Raw genomic sequence first — 15,634 nt, forward strand, 5'->3', positions numbered from 1 at the left:
GCTGCCCGGCCGCCCAGCAGGACTGCGCCGTCTCCGCCCTGCCCACCCCTCTCTGCCGCCACGGTCCCTGCCTCACCCCCAACGTCAGATGCAGAGAGAGCCGGCTGGAGGCGGGGAGCCGGGGTGGGGCCGCTGCCAGAAAGATCCCCTGTGCGACCTGGAGGAGCCTTGCCCTGCTGTGCCCCCGCTTTCTGCATCTGCCGAAGGGTCTCTCCGCCCACCTCTGATCGCAGGCCACTGGGAGCGCCCGGCTGGGTCGCAGACACGCAGAACGTCTGACGTTTACAAAGTGCTTCACACGGGCCAGCTCGAACGGTGATGTCGGATGCGCACTCCCACCCCAACGCGATCGGACCGTCACAGCTTTGCCATTTGACCTGTCCTGGCTCCTTAGGCGGGACTTTCGAAAATGCAGCAAGAAGGCAACACCAACAGGGGTGCGTTTGCCCTTCCTGGGGAGGCGCCGTGCCCACGGGCACGCAGAACCTGACGTGTCCCTGGGCCGGTCTCGCTGGCCGTCCAAGGTGGCGTGGCCTGCAGACCAGCCCGGGCCCAGGGTCATGGGCTGTGGATGTACTTCTCCCCTGACTCACAGAAGACTGCCTCACCCCACTTTTCATTCCAGCAGGCCCCCAACCCGGTCACTCCGATAGAGTGTCCTCGGTCCCCAAAAGCACGTCCCGCCCTGCAGGGTGTCTCCCGGGAGGGCCTAAGATTGTCGCATCAGGATTGTCTTCACGAGGGTCCTCGGCTGCCGCTGCCGTGGACCAGGCACCCAGTGTGGATACGTGAGGAAGCAAGGGTCACCGTGGACAGTCCACTCGGGGACACTGGGTCCACGCAGAAAACACAGCAATTCCCGACCTGCGCCGGGAGCAGCCCGCCCGCCGTGGATTCGGTGGATGCTGTCACACCAGGGATGCACTTGGACTTGGGACCGGATCTGTGTGCAGAAGCTGCCCCTGCCCTGTGCTGATAGAAGCCCACAGGCAGATCGTGTCATCTCGTGAGCACCTGTTTCCTCGCTTTAAAACGGGGGTCATAACCCCACCCCCGGGTCCTGTGTGTGCAGCGGCGAAACCTCCCGTTGCACGCGCTCGTCCGGTTGGGTTTCGGTAGAAACAAGCGCGGTGTGTGGCTTATTCAGTGCCCGTGTGTTCCTGTCCGTGGTCAATTGTGTTTTTATCTTTGCACCCAACTCCTACTTTTCGCTTTTTACCTCATGAGCCAGTCCTCGTGGCTGCCGGTGTCATCTCTTAGATTCCTTAAGAGGCGTGTTAGTGTGGGGTGTGGTTTCTTATTTTCATTTTTCTGAACGGCCACTGCTTTCCTCCTTTGAGCCAGGGCGATGGTGTTGCCCATGTGCGTCCACTTGGCTTGCACGCTTTCCATCCTCCGCTCCCGCTGCCGGCACCGTCCTGTCCCCTCCGGGTGTGGCCCGGCTGCCACTCCTGCACTGACCCCGGCAGCGGTTAGGGCTCCTCGGTGCCTCGGTGCCTCCCATGCTGGGCCCAGAGGCAGGGGCAGGGGCTGGAAGCGGCCGTGAAAGGCCGGCCTGGCTCTGTTTGAGTCCGCGCTGTTTCTTGCTCAGAATAAATGATTTCCTGGGCAGCCCTCCCTCGACGCTGCTCTTATTCAGGGTGGGGTGGGATGGGCTTGTCCTCCTGGAGTTAAGACCTCACGTTTAATGAGAAGCGTAGAGAAGGGGGTGGGGGATTCCAGCTCAGTGATATGTTATTTGGTGTGTTTACCAGGGAATAAAACCACACTCGGCAATGCAAGGCTCTGTCTACCTTGATCACAACTTGTATTATGGACTATATGGTTACTGTTAATCGTCTTCATTATGATTTTATAGATACGAACGTGCAATCTACACACCAGGGGGAAATACACAAAATGCTACACCCAAAGAAGAATACTCTTCTCAGATGGTGTGGCTCAGTGGTTGAGCATCAGCCTATGAACCAAGAGGTCCCCATTCGATTCGCAGTCAGGGCACATGCCCAGGAGGCAGGCTCGCTGCACATTGGAAAACAAGGGGGGTACAGGAGGCAATCGATGGATGTGTCACATTGATGTTCCTGTTTCTCCCTCTCCCTTCCTCCCTCTGGAATCAATAAACATTTTTAAAAAGGAAAAAAGAAAAATACTCTTAAACTTTCCACAAATGGTGGGTCAGACCTTACCCCGTCCCCATGCAGGTGCAGAGGGACCAGAGTTTGCTTTCTGGGAGGGACATCGAACTGTCTCTGCTACTCCAGGTGTCTGTCAACTACCATTCCTACATATTAGAAATAAGTGTGTCTCAAAGAAAAACTCCAGCTCCTCCACAATGCTCTAACCCAGGGGTGGGCAAACTTTTTGACTTGAGGGCCACAATGGGTTCTTAAACTGGACTGGAGGGCCGGAACAAAAGCATGGATGGAGTGTTTGTGTGAACTAATATAAATTCAAAGTAAACATCATTACATAAAAGGGTATGGTCTTTTTTTTTTTTAGTTTTATTCATTTCAAATGGGCCGGATCTGGCCCGTGGGCCGTAGTTTGCCCACGGCTGCTCTAACCCTAATGCAGGTCCAACCCTAAACCTAACACTATCCCTAACACTAACCCTAAGGCAGGTCCAACCTTAATCCTAAATTAAACCCTAACCCACAATGCTCTAACCCTAATGCAGGTCCAACCCTAAACCTAACACTAACCCTAACCCTAACACTATCCCTAACATTAACCCTAAGGCAGGTCCAAATCTAATCTTAACCCTAACCCTAACACTAATTCAGGTCAACCCTAGCCCTAATCCTAAACCTAACCCAAATGCAAACCCTATCCCTAACCCAAACGTTAATGCTAACACTAACCCTAGTGCAAGACTAACCCTAATCTTAACCCTAACCCTAATACAGGTCCAACCCTAACCCTAACACTAACCCTAACCCTAATGCAATTCCAACACTAACCCTAACTTTAACCCTAACACAGGTCCAAACCTAACCCTAATCATAACCCTAATCAGGTTCAACCCTTGCCCTAACCCTAACAAAGGTCTATCCCTAAACATAACCCTAACTCTAACCCTAAACCTAACACAGGACCAAGCCTAACCAACTCTAAATCTAACCCTAATGCAGGTCCAACCCTAACCGTAATCCTAACCCTAACCCTATCCCTAACCCTAAGACTAACCCTAATGCAAGTCCAACCATAACCCTAACCTTAATCCTAACCCTAACCCTATCCCTAACTCTAAACCTAACCCTAATACTAACTAACCCTAATGCAGATCCAACCCTAACACTAACCTTAATGTAGGTCCAACCCTAACCCTAACCCTAACCTTAACCCTAAAGCAGGTCCAACCCTAACCCTATCCCTAAACCTAACCCTAACCCCAACCCCAACCCTAACCCTAACCCTAATCCTAATGCAGGTCCAACCCTAACCAACCCTATCTGTAACTCTAACTCAGGTCCAACCCTGACCCTACCCCACTCCAGGCCATGAACTCCAGCAGAGCGCATGGGCATAGCTGACCCCACCCCTGCTGTCTGGCTGCCCCTTGATGGACGTGGAAGGAGTGCAGACACTCCCACTTGTCCCCCAGCTTGGGCCACGCTTAGGGAGCGCCTGTCACTTGGAAGATGCAGCCGAGGTGCCTCTAACTGTTTCCTCCTCCTGCCTTGAGCATGAGTTATGGCGAGGCCTCTCGTGTTTAATTGCCAACTGTCACCAAGAACAAGTAGCTTCTTCCCGGGAACAGACAGGCGTGATGCATGGGTTTCCCCCTCGGGTCTGGGCTCTGTGTGTCTATCCCATCCCCCAAGCACCCCCTTCTATCCTTTCCTCTCCGCAGAGGGAGGAGGTGGGGGTCACACCCAGGTACTTCCCAGCGTAGAGGCTGCCCTCCTCCACCGTCCTGACGCTAAGACTCGACTTGCAGAACCATCTTCTGTGCATCCTTCACTGGCCTCGTCTGAATAGGAATCCATGTCACATGTCATGTTTAGTCAACGCTAAGCAATGAAGGGTGAGAGTGGGGGCTTCGGATGGCATTCTGGACGGATGAGAACATCTTGGCTCCCACATGCCAATCGGCCCTCCCCTCTCCCCAACTCCCGTTGTTACCGGTGGGGGCGGGGCTCTGCCTCAGGATCGCGAGGAAAGCCTGCCGAGGACCCATGCGTGGGGGACGGAGGTGCGGCAAGATCTAGTTGGTGGAGATAGAAGCTGCCCCGGGTCCCATCTCTGTCTGTCCCCTCGTGGAAGAAGTCCAACCTTGTCTTCATCGAGGCCAGAACAAAGGCCAGTGCCCACGTTTCTGTTTCACATTAAAGCTGAGTGCTTCGGCCCTAGCCGGTGTGGCTCAGTGGATAGAGCATCGGTCTGCAGACTGAAGGGCCCCAGGTTCGATTCCGATCACGGGCACATGCTCAGGTTGCAGGCTCCATCCCCAGTGTGGGGTGTGCTGGAGGAAGCCGATCAGTGATTCTCTCTCATTGATGTTTCCCTCTCTCCCTCTCCCTTCCTCTCTGAGATCAACAAAAATATATTAAAAAATAAAAACAAAACCCTTGGTCCTTTGGAGCCCACATGGTCAGCAGCAGGCCCCGGCTGGCCAGTCCATGCATCATGCCTGTCTGTGCTCAGCATCCTCCGCCCAGGTGACCCCGTGGGCCGCTCCGGCCCTGCCCCCGAGGGCAGTGCTGCCTGCAGGCGCAGGACCTGAGCGCCCTGCCTTGGTGCCAGTTCTCAGGGGAACCAACGCTCCCGGCCCAGATACGCACCAGGTCCAAGCCCCTCTGTCTCCTGAGAGCTCGCCTTGAAGAAGCAGGGTTTTTTCTTATGTTTTTGTTTATGAAGTTTTCCTTTTGTTCCTGAGCAAACAACTGAGCATCATCAAAAAGCTCAAGGCGACAAGCTTAGGGTGACAACTGCCGTCCCCGGCCTCCGGGGCTTTGCGAGGAACCGCAAGACGGAGGATGAGCCACCAGAGAGGAGCTGGGAGTGGGGGGCCGGACCCTCACCTCCCCCCACTGGTTCCGCTCACGGTCCGATCTGACAAGCTGTCTCCCCATCTGGGGGCCCCACCGGAGCCCGCCCCGCGCCTCCCACATGGCCTCGCTGAGCCCTCACGTGATGTTTTCCCCCATTTCAAGATTAAGAATGGGAATTCGGGGAGGTCACCGAGCTTGCGGTTGTTCAGGTGATCAAAGGCCCTGGATTGGAACCCGGAGCCGTCCGCCTCCAAACCCGCGCTCTTTTCTCCCGGCCGTCAAACATCTCAGGGTCCAGGTCCATCCGCAGTCTCTCCCCAGCCCAGCTCCCCAGGCAGGCCCTGTGAGGGTTGTGAGACGGTGCATGTTAGCAAACATGTTTCCTTGGGCCTGGTAGGAGAGGGGGGGTCTTTCTGCTCTTAAAGTGTGACTGAGCCTCGTCCCTAACTGCCCGCTGGGGAGCCTCGCCACCCTCGTGTCAGGAAGGGCCGCACCCGCCCACTGCACAGAGGAGGAAGCAGGCTGAGCCTGGTTCACTGTCCACGCAGCGGCTCTGCCTGCCGTGAGCCCGTAGCCGAGGTGCGGGAACATGCCGGTGGCCAAGCAGACACGAGTCCTTTCCCGTGGAGCTGTCGCTGTGGTGGGGAGAGACAGACCATCAGCAAGCAAATGAGTCACTGACAACAGGCTCCGAGCTGGTGGTGCCATGGAGAAAACCAAGCAGGGAGCGAGGGAGGGCGGGTAGGTGCGGAGGACGGCGGGGTGGGGTGGCCATTTTCAACCAGGGAAGGCCTCGCTGAGATGGTAACATTTGAATGAAGGCTTCAGAGAAGCCAGGAAGCATGCCATGTGGGCGTGGAAAGAAAAGCATTGGAGAGAGCGAGAGCGAGAGCGAGAGCGAGAGAGAGAGAGAGAGAGACAGAGAGAGAGAGAGAGAGAGAGAACATTGGCGAGTGCAAAGGGCCTGTGACAGCCACGTGCCTGGCTGAGCAAGGGCCAGAACGGCAGAAGCTGTGAGAGGGGAAGGAGAGGGAGGAGGGCGGGCAGGTGACGGACAGTTGGTGTGGCTTCCAGGGCAGAGGAAGGAGCCGCTCTTCGCGCTGTCTGGGCCGCGAAGCCCTGGGAAGGCTTTGAGCGGAGGACGCGCACGGCCTGCCTTCCACCTTCATGGGATTGAGATGGAGACGCTGACTCAGGCCAGGCAGCTGGTAGGGACAGGGGAGCAGGCCGGGGTGTCCGACCGGGAAGCTGGACTCCCCTCCACCACCCATTGTGTCAGCCACGTCCATGTCCATCGCTCGTGGCGGAGAGCGCCAGGGGAGATGAGGCAGAGCCGGGGACACTGATGGCGGGAAGGCCTCCCTGAGCAGCTCATAGCGGAGCGGGAACCTGGACGGCGGCGAGGAAACACCTGGCGGGGGGGGGGGGGGACTGTTCAGGAACCGAGGTGCCCACCACCCAAGACAGGCCCAGCTCAGCACGTTGGAAGGACGGAGAGAAGACAAGGGAGCTGAGTTAGGGGGAGCAGGGGATCGAGGCGGAAGATGAGGTCAAAGAGAAGCCAGGCCCTCGGGGCCCCGCAGGCCGCGGGAAGGAACCTGGGGCGCATTCTTCGGAGGAAGGTTTCTCAGACCTGCCTGGCTGCTCGGGGAACAGGCTGGGGCCGGGCATACGGGCCGCCTGACATCCATGGCAGCTTCCACATAGAAACGGTGCTCATTCCAGGACCTTGTGGGCGGCGCCGCGTGAGGTGAGTGTTACCCCCATGGACGGTGGGATCTGCTTCTAGAATCGTGCCTGGCACGCAGCTGCTGTTCCGCTAGCTCTTGGGTGAATGAGTGAGCGAGTGAGCGAGAATGAATGAGTGAGTGAATGAATGAATGAGCGCATATGCTTTGAACATTGGGAGGCACCACAGATAGCCGAGAGGCTGGGGTTTCGAGCCTTTCCCAAGAGAGCTGTCAGCAACGGGAACCGAAGTGCCAACGGCCACTCTGAGGGTTTTCCCTCCATCGAGCACCCTCATGGGTGCTGACAAATTCCCTGTGATCCTGCTGGGGGGGGGGGGGGCGGGTGGAGCGGGGGATAGCCGCCTGCTAGTCCATCCAATTAACACCCTTGGGCTTCCTGTTAGGTGACTTCAAACGCCTCAGCCTGCGCAGCCTGCAGGGTTATTTTCCAGACAGACGGACAGACGGACAGACGCGCCGAGCTGAGGCTGCTGTGCTCAGATCCCCGCTGGGCGAGGAGTTTGATGCCCTGGCTTCCCTTCTGCATCTCACGGTGACTGTCCCTCAGCGAGCACCTGGCGCACAGAAAGGGCTCGGCCCCCACGTCCGCGAACACACACAGGGACGGCTGTGGCCGCAGACATGCTTTCCTTCCTCTCGCCTCTACTGTCTAAGGAAAACACGGAGGATTCTTCCTTATTTAGCTCCTTTTTTTTTCTTTTTTGGTAGCTGTGATGAAGCTGCACGTCCGCTGCACGTCCGATGTGTCTCCTTCCCGACAAGCCTTCAGTGACGGGCACAGCCAGAGGCTTTCCGGCATTAATTAGTTAGACGACAGCAGGGGCGTCCCACCCCACGGGGCCCGAGGGTGAGGGTTGGTGGCCACACTATCCAGGAACAAGGTCCATCCCCTGGCTGGTCGCCTCCAGGGACGTCCTCCCACTGCCGCTGCCGCTGGGCTCAGACGTCCGTCCTGGCTCCCAGGCCGACTGGAGGCTGGGCCGCCGGACCCTGGGCCGCCTGCCCCTCCGTGGAGCCCTCAGGCAGAAGTGGACTTTCCCATAGGCTCGCCTCAGCCCATCACTGCTCTCTTCCAAACCAAGGTTTCCTACGAGTGCGTCTGATTGGTGGAGCCTGAGTCACACGCCTGCCCTGAGGCGCAAGGGAGGCTGGGAAAGCGAGTTATGACTTCTGTGTCAGGGCGGCAGGTCTCGTAGGGAGGGAAATTTTTCACATTTGGGACGGGAATTCCGAAGTCTAGGCAGGACAACAGGACGACAGCCACTGCCGCCGTCTCCTATACAACAGACTGTTTTCTTCTCTGCGTGTCCAGCACAGAGCAGAGTGCTTCTTCCCCGGCCATGCTTCCCTGCTGGGGCTCCTGTGAGGCTTTCTGCTCGGGCTCCTGCGCTTGGAATTTCCTCCCAGGGACCATGTCAGCGTCACCAGCGCTGAGAAAGGGGGGACGACCAAATTAACATGCAGACGTTCGCCTTACTCAGCTGCAGCAGCTGGTTTCTAACATGGATACATGCACGTATGCAAGTGGATTTCAAAGATGCTATTCTCTAAAGCAAAGCTGGGTGCGGACAGCCACTATTATGTCAGGATCTTACAGTCCCTCACCCAACGGATGCTGAAAGAGTGTATCTGTTTTGCCTGATTTCCACCTCATGTGCCTACTTATGCTTTTTTCAAGAAACACATTGAATAATTTAGAAGCAATAAGGGAAATTTTTGTATATAAAAATTAAAAACATTTGCATGACAACAACATAAGAATTAAAGTGATAAATGTTACCCTTGGAAAATATTTGGAATTTAAAACACAGTGGCAGTGGCAGTGGCAGTGGCAGTGGGAGAACACCCCTGGAGGTGACCAGCGGGGGGAGGGGGTGGACAATGTTCCTGGATATTGTGAACACCAATCCTCATCCTCAGGCCCTGTGGGGTGTGGGAGGTCCCTAATATTGTTTAATGCTGAAAAGCCTCTGGCTGTGCTCATCGTTGAAGGCTTGTCGGGAAGACACTTCGGAAATGTGCAGCGGACGTGCAGCTTCATCACAGCTGCTTACACAGCTATTTACAAGGAGTTGTTCTTAATATATAAGTTTCTATAAAGTGTCCTAAAATCATAGGAGAAAGAAAAACCCTAGGGAAAGGAAAATGAGCCAAGAAATGACTAAGCAAGTCACAGAAAAGAAAAATCTAAATTGTATGAAAGAGACATCGCCTTGCTAATACGAGAAAGCTAAATTATCTTTAAAACGACTTTAGTTTAAAGCTTATAACAAAGACCAGATTTACCCTCTCACTTGGATAATAATAAAAAAAAATAGACAAAAGGTCCACAACAGTCGCTTTCAAGACATGGAGCATCATGAAGGACACGGACCCTGAGAGGCGGACACAAATGAGGTGAGGCCCACAGCTGTGCACTTTCTGCCCAGGAGGCCTCCTAGGCCCTGTTGTGGGGAGGGGAGTGGGGAGCCTGGAGCTCCTGGGGGTGAGGCCATGCAGATGAGAAACTAGAGTCCAGGTGGCCAGAGTCTGCCAGGCAGAGTGTGGAAGCGGACAGGACAGCAGGGCAGGACGCAGAGTCCTGCAAAGGGCCGCCCTCCACCATCCAGGAGACCACGGTCAGCACATGCGTGAGAGCAAACAGTGCTGAGGCCAAGGAGAGAGCCCCCTGGAAGGTGCAGACTGGAAACCCTTGTTGGTCAAGAGCGTTGTCTCAATAATCCTATATAATAAAGAGGTAATATGCAAATTGACTGTCACACCCTCACACAAGATGGCTGCCCCCATGTGGTCACAAGATGGCCAGCAGGGGAGGGCAGTTGTGGGTGATCAGGCTGGCAGGGGAGGGCAGTTGATGGCAATCAGGCCAGCAGGGGAGCAGTTAGGTGTTGATCAGGCTGGCAGGGGAGTGGTTAGGGGGTGATCAGGTTTGCAGGCAGAAGCAGTTAGGGGCAATCAGGCAGGCAAATGGTTAGGAGCCGGCAGTCCCGGATTGTAAGAGAGATGTCCGACTGCCGGACATCCCCCAAGGGGTCCCATATTGGAGAGGGTGCAAGCTGGGATGAGGGACAACCCTCCTTCCCACTGCATGAATTTCATGCACTGGGCCTCTAGTGGGTTATAATGGTCATAGACTAGACACTTCCCTGGTCCCAGCTCATGACCTGACAAACCACACTCCAACGGATCAACACGTTTCTAAGTGCATCCCTGCACACCAGGGCACAGCTTAAGGCTATTTATAAGAAATGCAAATATATCAGCTCCTAACATGCTCATTGGTATTCAATTAAGAAATCCCAGGCATGTACAGAAGCAGAAAATATGATGCAGAATGAAGGAGGAGTCATCGACTGAACCGAACCCAGGGCTGACACTATGGAAATCTGTGGGCTGTTGCGAACACATTTCCTTGAGGGACATTTATAGCACTAAGTGCCTTGTCAGAAAAGAAGACAGATCTCAAGTCTATGACCTCAGATTCCCCCTTAAGAAACTTGGAAGCAAAGAGGAAATTAAACCTGCAGTGCACTGAAGAAAGAACATAGGAAGATCGAAGCAGAGATCAATAAGAGGAAAAACAGTGGAGAAAGCCAATGAAACTGAAAGCTGGTTCTTTGAAAAGATAAATAAAATGGATAAGCCCCCAGCCAGGTTAATCAGTAAAAACCGTAATCAATGAACACAGATTATGGAGACCAGGACGAGAGCAACGGTATCACTACAGATTCCACCGAAATGAAAAGGGTGACAGGGAAACGCTATGCACAGCTTTATGCCGATAAAGAACAGCTTAGACAACATGGAAACATTCCTCAAAAGACATGAACTACTAAAGAGCATTCAAAAAGAAAAGGTAGCCTGACACATTCTGTATCTTTAAAGAAATGGAATTTTTAGTTGAAAGCCTTCCATTAATGAGAACTCCAGGCACCAAAATCCGCTGGTGAATTTGACCAATATTTAAGGCAAAAAAATAATTCCGATTCTCCTCATACTCTTCCAGAAAAGTGAAGTCATAATAAATATTCCAACTCATTTTATGTGGCCAACAACACCTTGACTCCAAAACCCAAAAGACATTTACAAGCAGAGACAACTACAGACCAATATTCCTCATGAACTTAGATGCAAAAGTTAACGAAGTTCTAGCAAATAGAAATCAATAATGTATTTAAAAAGGATAGTACTGTATCAAGACCAAGTTGAATTTATCACAAGAACACAAAATTGATTTAATATTTTACAAAATCAACCAATGTATTCATCCTATAAAAGAATAAGAAAACCACATGATCATCTCAGACGAAAATCAGGCAGACTGGAAAACCTTGTAGGTCAAGGTTTTCATTTGAACAAATCCAACATTAATTCCTGATTAAACCCATCAGCAAAGTAGGACTAGAAGGGACACTCCTCCATGTGATAAAGGGCATCCATGCAGAACCTAAACCAACATGAGACTTAATGGTAAAAGATGCAACCGGGAAGAAATCAATTACATCTGTGCTAACAACATCTATTAAACATTGGACTGGACACTAGCCAGTGCAATAAGGCAAGCTAAACAAAAAGTGTCCAGGTTGGAAAAGATAAAAGCTGTCCTTACTCAAAGACTCCAGGATTGTCTAAGTGGAAAAACTGAAGAAATGTATAAAAAAGCCACTAAATCCAATGAGTGACTTCAGCAAGCTTTCAGAATGCAAGTAAACAAACCAAAACCATTGTGTTTCTGCACACTCTCCATGGAAAAAACTAACAATCCAACTTTAAAAGCAATATGACACACAACAGTATTAAAATAGTTGAGACTTAGGATTGCGCTTCTATGTGGGAGAGAAATCTGAAACTCGTGGACACAAACAGCAGTGTGGCGGCCGTGGGACGGAAGGGCTGGGTGGGGGTGAAGGGGGCCTCATAGACCGCGGCGGATGATCTGACTTTGGGTAGTATAGCAAATGCTATACAGGATGATACACAGATGATGTATCATAGAACTGTACACTTGCAACCGATGTGATCCTATGAACCGTCACCCCCTACATTTAATAAAAAAATACTTGATATTTATGGGTAGACCTGCCAAAAAGCCACTGAAAACTGTAAGCATCACAATTTGCACCTGAGCAGTAACCGTGGCCATGGATGCACACACAGCATGTCCACAAAGACAGGTCACCCGTTGCCTGGAAACACCCCCCCGGCCAGGTCCCTGTCCACCACGCTGCATGTACACTGACGGGAACTGCATGGAAGGCCCGGCCTTCACGCCGCCAGAGGAAACGGGGTGTCTTGGGCAGGTGAGGGTTTGAAGTTGGGAGACCCGGGTTCAAAACCAGGCCTCCTCCCTCACAGGAGGTGTGACTGCAGGCAGACTTGCTGGGGCAGGGCCGCCTCCTTGCTGGGGGCAGAGAGGGGTGCGAAGTGGGCACAGCAGGGAGGGCCCAGGGGCTCGCATGGAACAGGTGCTTCCTCAGAGCCCTTGCCTTCGCTTCGCTGGGGACGGACTCCTTCCCAATCACTTCCTACCCACAGGAAGGGCCCACGGCGATCGCCTTTGCCTGGCTCTCGGGGATGCTCACCCCACGGTCTGGTCCAGCCCCTGTGAGGCCTCAGGGGCCCCAGGCGCTGCTGTGAGGACCGGATTCCCTCATTTGTCAAAAGGAGAAAGGGCTCACCTGCGTGGCTCAGTGGTTGAGCATCGACCTATGAACCAGGAGGTCACGGTTCAACTCCTGGTCAGGGCATGTGCCCAGGTTTCCAGCTCCGTCCCCAGTGTGGGGTGTGCAGGAGGCAGCTGGTCAATGTTTCTCTCTCATCATTGAGGTTTCTCTCTCTCCCCCACACCCTTCCTCTCTGAAATCAATAAAAATATTTTTTTTTTAATAAAGAAGGAAAAGTAACTCTGATTTGAATTGGAGATGTGTCCTGGCCACTGGAATGAGAGAGGGCAAATCGCTGTGGGACAGGTCGCGTGGCCGAAACGCAGACGCAGTGAAAAGTGGGCGTTCCCACCTACAGCGGAAAGGAGTTCCGCTGGGAAGCGCTTTGTGTGAAATACATTTATTCTTGAAAATTCCCCCGACAAACACAGAATATGTAAGAAGAGAGAACCTTGCCTTCCACACCTAGCCCTTTCCGCAGCCGGACACTGGGGGACGTGCAGGGGGGCAGGCCCTCGGGGTGCGGGGACAGAGAGCTCACGGCTGGTCCCCTCTCACCACGTCCCTCCAAAGGGAACGGGCCCTCTTGGAATTCATGAGAACAGAGCAAACTGGGTCCCTGAAGGTCGGGGTTTGTTGGGGTGTCTGAGTCTGCCACCTGCAGTTGACTTCTGCAGATTGTGGCCCATACCCACACAGGTGGGCAGGAGAAAGCACGTCGTCCCGTCTTCAGTCCCCGGTGCCTTCCTGCTGGCTAGTCCACGCCCGCGGCCCAGGCGGCCTTCTTGGCATTCAGGAAGTTCTTCTTCTTCCTGGGAGGAACGCGCAGCGAGATCTCCGGCTCCGCGGGATTTCTGAATATAAAGAGCTTCTCGCCCGTGTTCAATAAATCAATGGCTTCTGCCCCGACGATGGGCACGGGCACCAGGTCGCCGCTGGACTCCAGGGACAGGTGTGGCCAGCCCCCTTTCCCTGAGCACACCGTCCGCTCTCTGAGAGGGGGGCACGTCTTCCTCAGTATGCTGCAGACAGAACAGAAGGTGACATGAGTGTCCTGGGAGCACCCCCTTCTCTGTCCCTAGGTCCCCAATGAAGTACCATTGTACAGAGAGGCTTTCTTGTTGGTCACCAGATGGCCCCTGAAACTGGCTGCAGACAACCTGACTGACTCACAACCGTTCCATTTTCAAGAGTTTCACCTGCTGCCATCCTGTTGTTCGCTTGCAATGAGCCACGGTGGGAGTATTTACACCATGGAAATTGGCACATGCTACACATAGAGCCCCTGTCTCCCTCCCAGGACACCCCTGCCTGTGGCCCTCACACTAAAAGCTGGCGGTAACACCTCATTACAAAGCAACAGAAGTTGGGGAAAAGGTGCCTGAAGCAGGAGAGAGGGACATGCTTTGGGAATGCGGCCCAGGATGCCTTCGCTTGCCCATCCTGTGTTCTCTGGTGGAGCTCTTCACAGTTGGAACAGCTCGAATCTCCTTTTCCTGGTTTGGGCTCAATATTTGGATCTAATGTCTCGGGGACTAAGTTCTGCTCTGCAGCCTACTGCCCACGTCTCTGAGGTATTTCTCGGGGACACTTAGGGGGCGTGGTCTCAGCACCTGCACCGGGGCTCTGAGAAATTAGGGAGTGGACACTCCCCTTGGATTCCCACTGTTCCCAGGGCCCACGCTGGAGGCCACGTTCTAATCTAGCCCATCATGAACCAGCTGGTGCTCCTTTCTCTCCATATCTTCTCCCGTGGGCATCACTGGAGACACTGGTCAACTGTTTGCAGCCATCTGCAGCCACTCCGCCCGCTCCCCTCTGCCCCCCGGGGGTGTGGGCACCAGTTAAAGGAGGAAGACACTTGGTAGAGAAGAAAGCACTGGCCTGGGAGTGTAGGGAGAGAGAGGGGCCAGTTAGATGCCCCAAGTCCCAGGGCCACTCCTTACAGCGCAGTCCGGGGCCTCTTCATCTGAGCTCCCTGAGCTCTGGGGTTACCGTCCCCACTTCCTGGGAGGCTCAGTGCAATAAGACGGGCTTCTCCAACCAGAAAGTCACAGCTGTGAGGAGTTGCCCTCCTTCTAATGATACCCCACTAAAAAAGGCCCACTGGTGAAAAGGCGTACAGTAATCCAAGCGCTAACGCCGGATAAGCGAACACCCCCCACTGGCTGGCGGCTCACCCTCAGCTCCTGGAGTAGGAGGAGACTGTGGTCTCTAGGAAGGATGGCCCCTTCTCGTCCGTGCCCCTTCCACCAGCTCCCAGGCTGCCCTCCGGCTCCCAGGCTGCCCTGGTCCCCGCCCCCCACCCCCACCCCCTGCAGCAGGTGCCCGTCATTACCGCTCCTTCCTCCGGCGCGCCCACAGCATCTTGTCCAGGCCGCTGCTTCGCAGTTCTCCGCGCAGCCTGCTTTCTAAGGCCTGCCACCAGCCCTGGTGCTTCCTGAAGGCAAGAGGGAGCGTCTATGTTCTCAGGAAGAAGACACTCTCCCAGGGAGCCGTTACCCCAGCCTGAGGGGAAGGAGCCCCACTACAAGCCCAGTAATAGGGTCCCAGAGCACACGCACCCGGGGGAATATTAGGCAACTGGTAAAAATAATGCCTACAAAGGTGTTTCAACAACTGTGAAAAGCATGAATTTAAATTGTGAATAAAATAACAGAAAATATAGTCTAAATAGTGTGTTAATCTATAGATATAAAAGCCTAAGCAACCATTTGCCCTTTCGACTGGTAGCTATGATGTGCACTGACCACCAGGGGGCAGACGCTCAACGCACAGGCATGGAAACATGGAACAGGCTGATGAATCTCAGAGGGAAGCGGAGAGGGCGGGAAGAGAGTAACCAAAGATCTTATATGCATACTAGAGGCCCGGTGCACGGATTTGTGCACCGGTGGGGTCCCTCAGCTTAGCCTGTGGGGATCGGGCTGAAACCAGCAGTCTGACATCCCCCAAGGGGTCCTGGATTGCAAGAGGGTGGAGGCCAGGCCAAGGGACCCCACCAGTGCATGAATCCATGCACCGGACCTCTAGTTATTATATAAAGTGACTTTGCACATCAATCAGAGTTGCAAGAAAATAAGATCAGCTTCTGTCTGAGGTTCTGGGAAGCAAGAGGCAAGGCTGTGCACATGGGATTACTACACACACATACACATGCATGCACACATGCACACCCACACATGCATGTATGCAGACACATGTGCACACATGGACACACAGG

The 15,634-nt window shown here is 53.9% G+C and overlaps 1 protein-coding gene across 1 annotated transcript in view; it reads right to left on the bottom strand.

Moving 5' to 3' along the window:
• Positions 1–12,797: 12,797 nt before the first annotated feature.
• Positions 12,798–15,634, bottom strand: part of EVC2 (EvC ciliary complex subunit 2) — a 55,056-nt gene continuing 52,219 nt past the window's right edge. Inside the window, exons 19-20 of the mRNA XM_081099313.1 lie at positions 14,750–14,851; positions 12,798–13,433 (exon numbers count right to left, since the gene is read on the bottom strand). Of these exons, the coding sequence (XP_080955439.1) occupies positions 13,166–13,433; positions 14,750–14,851 (370 nt within the window). The 3' untranslated portion in view covers positions 12,798–13,165. The remainder of the gene's footprint in view (positions 13,434–14,749; positions 14,852–15,634) is intronic.

The sequence above is a fragment of the Myotis nattereri genome (assembly GCF_964212035.1).
Source record: "Myotis nattereri genome assembly, chromosome: 1".
NCBI classification, from domain to species: domain Eukaryota; kingdom Metazoa; phylum Chordata; class Mammalia; order Chiroptera; family Vespertilionidae; genus Myotis; species Myotis nattereri.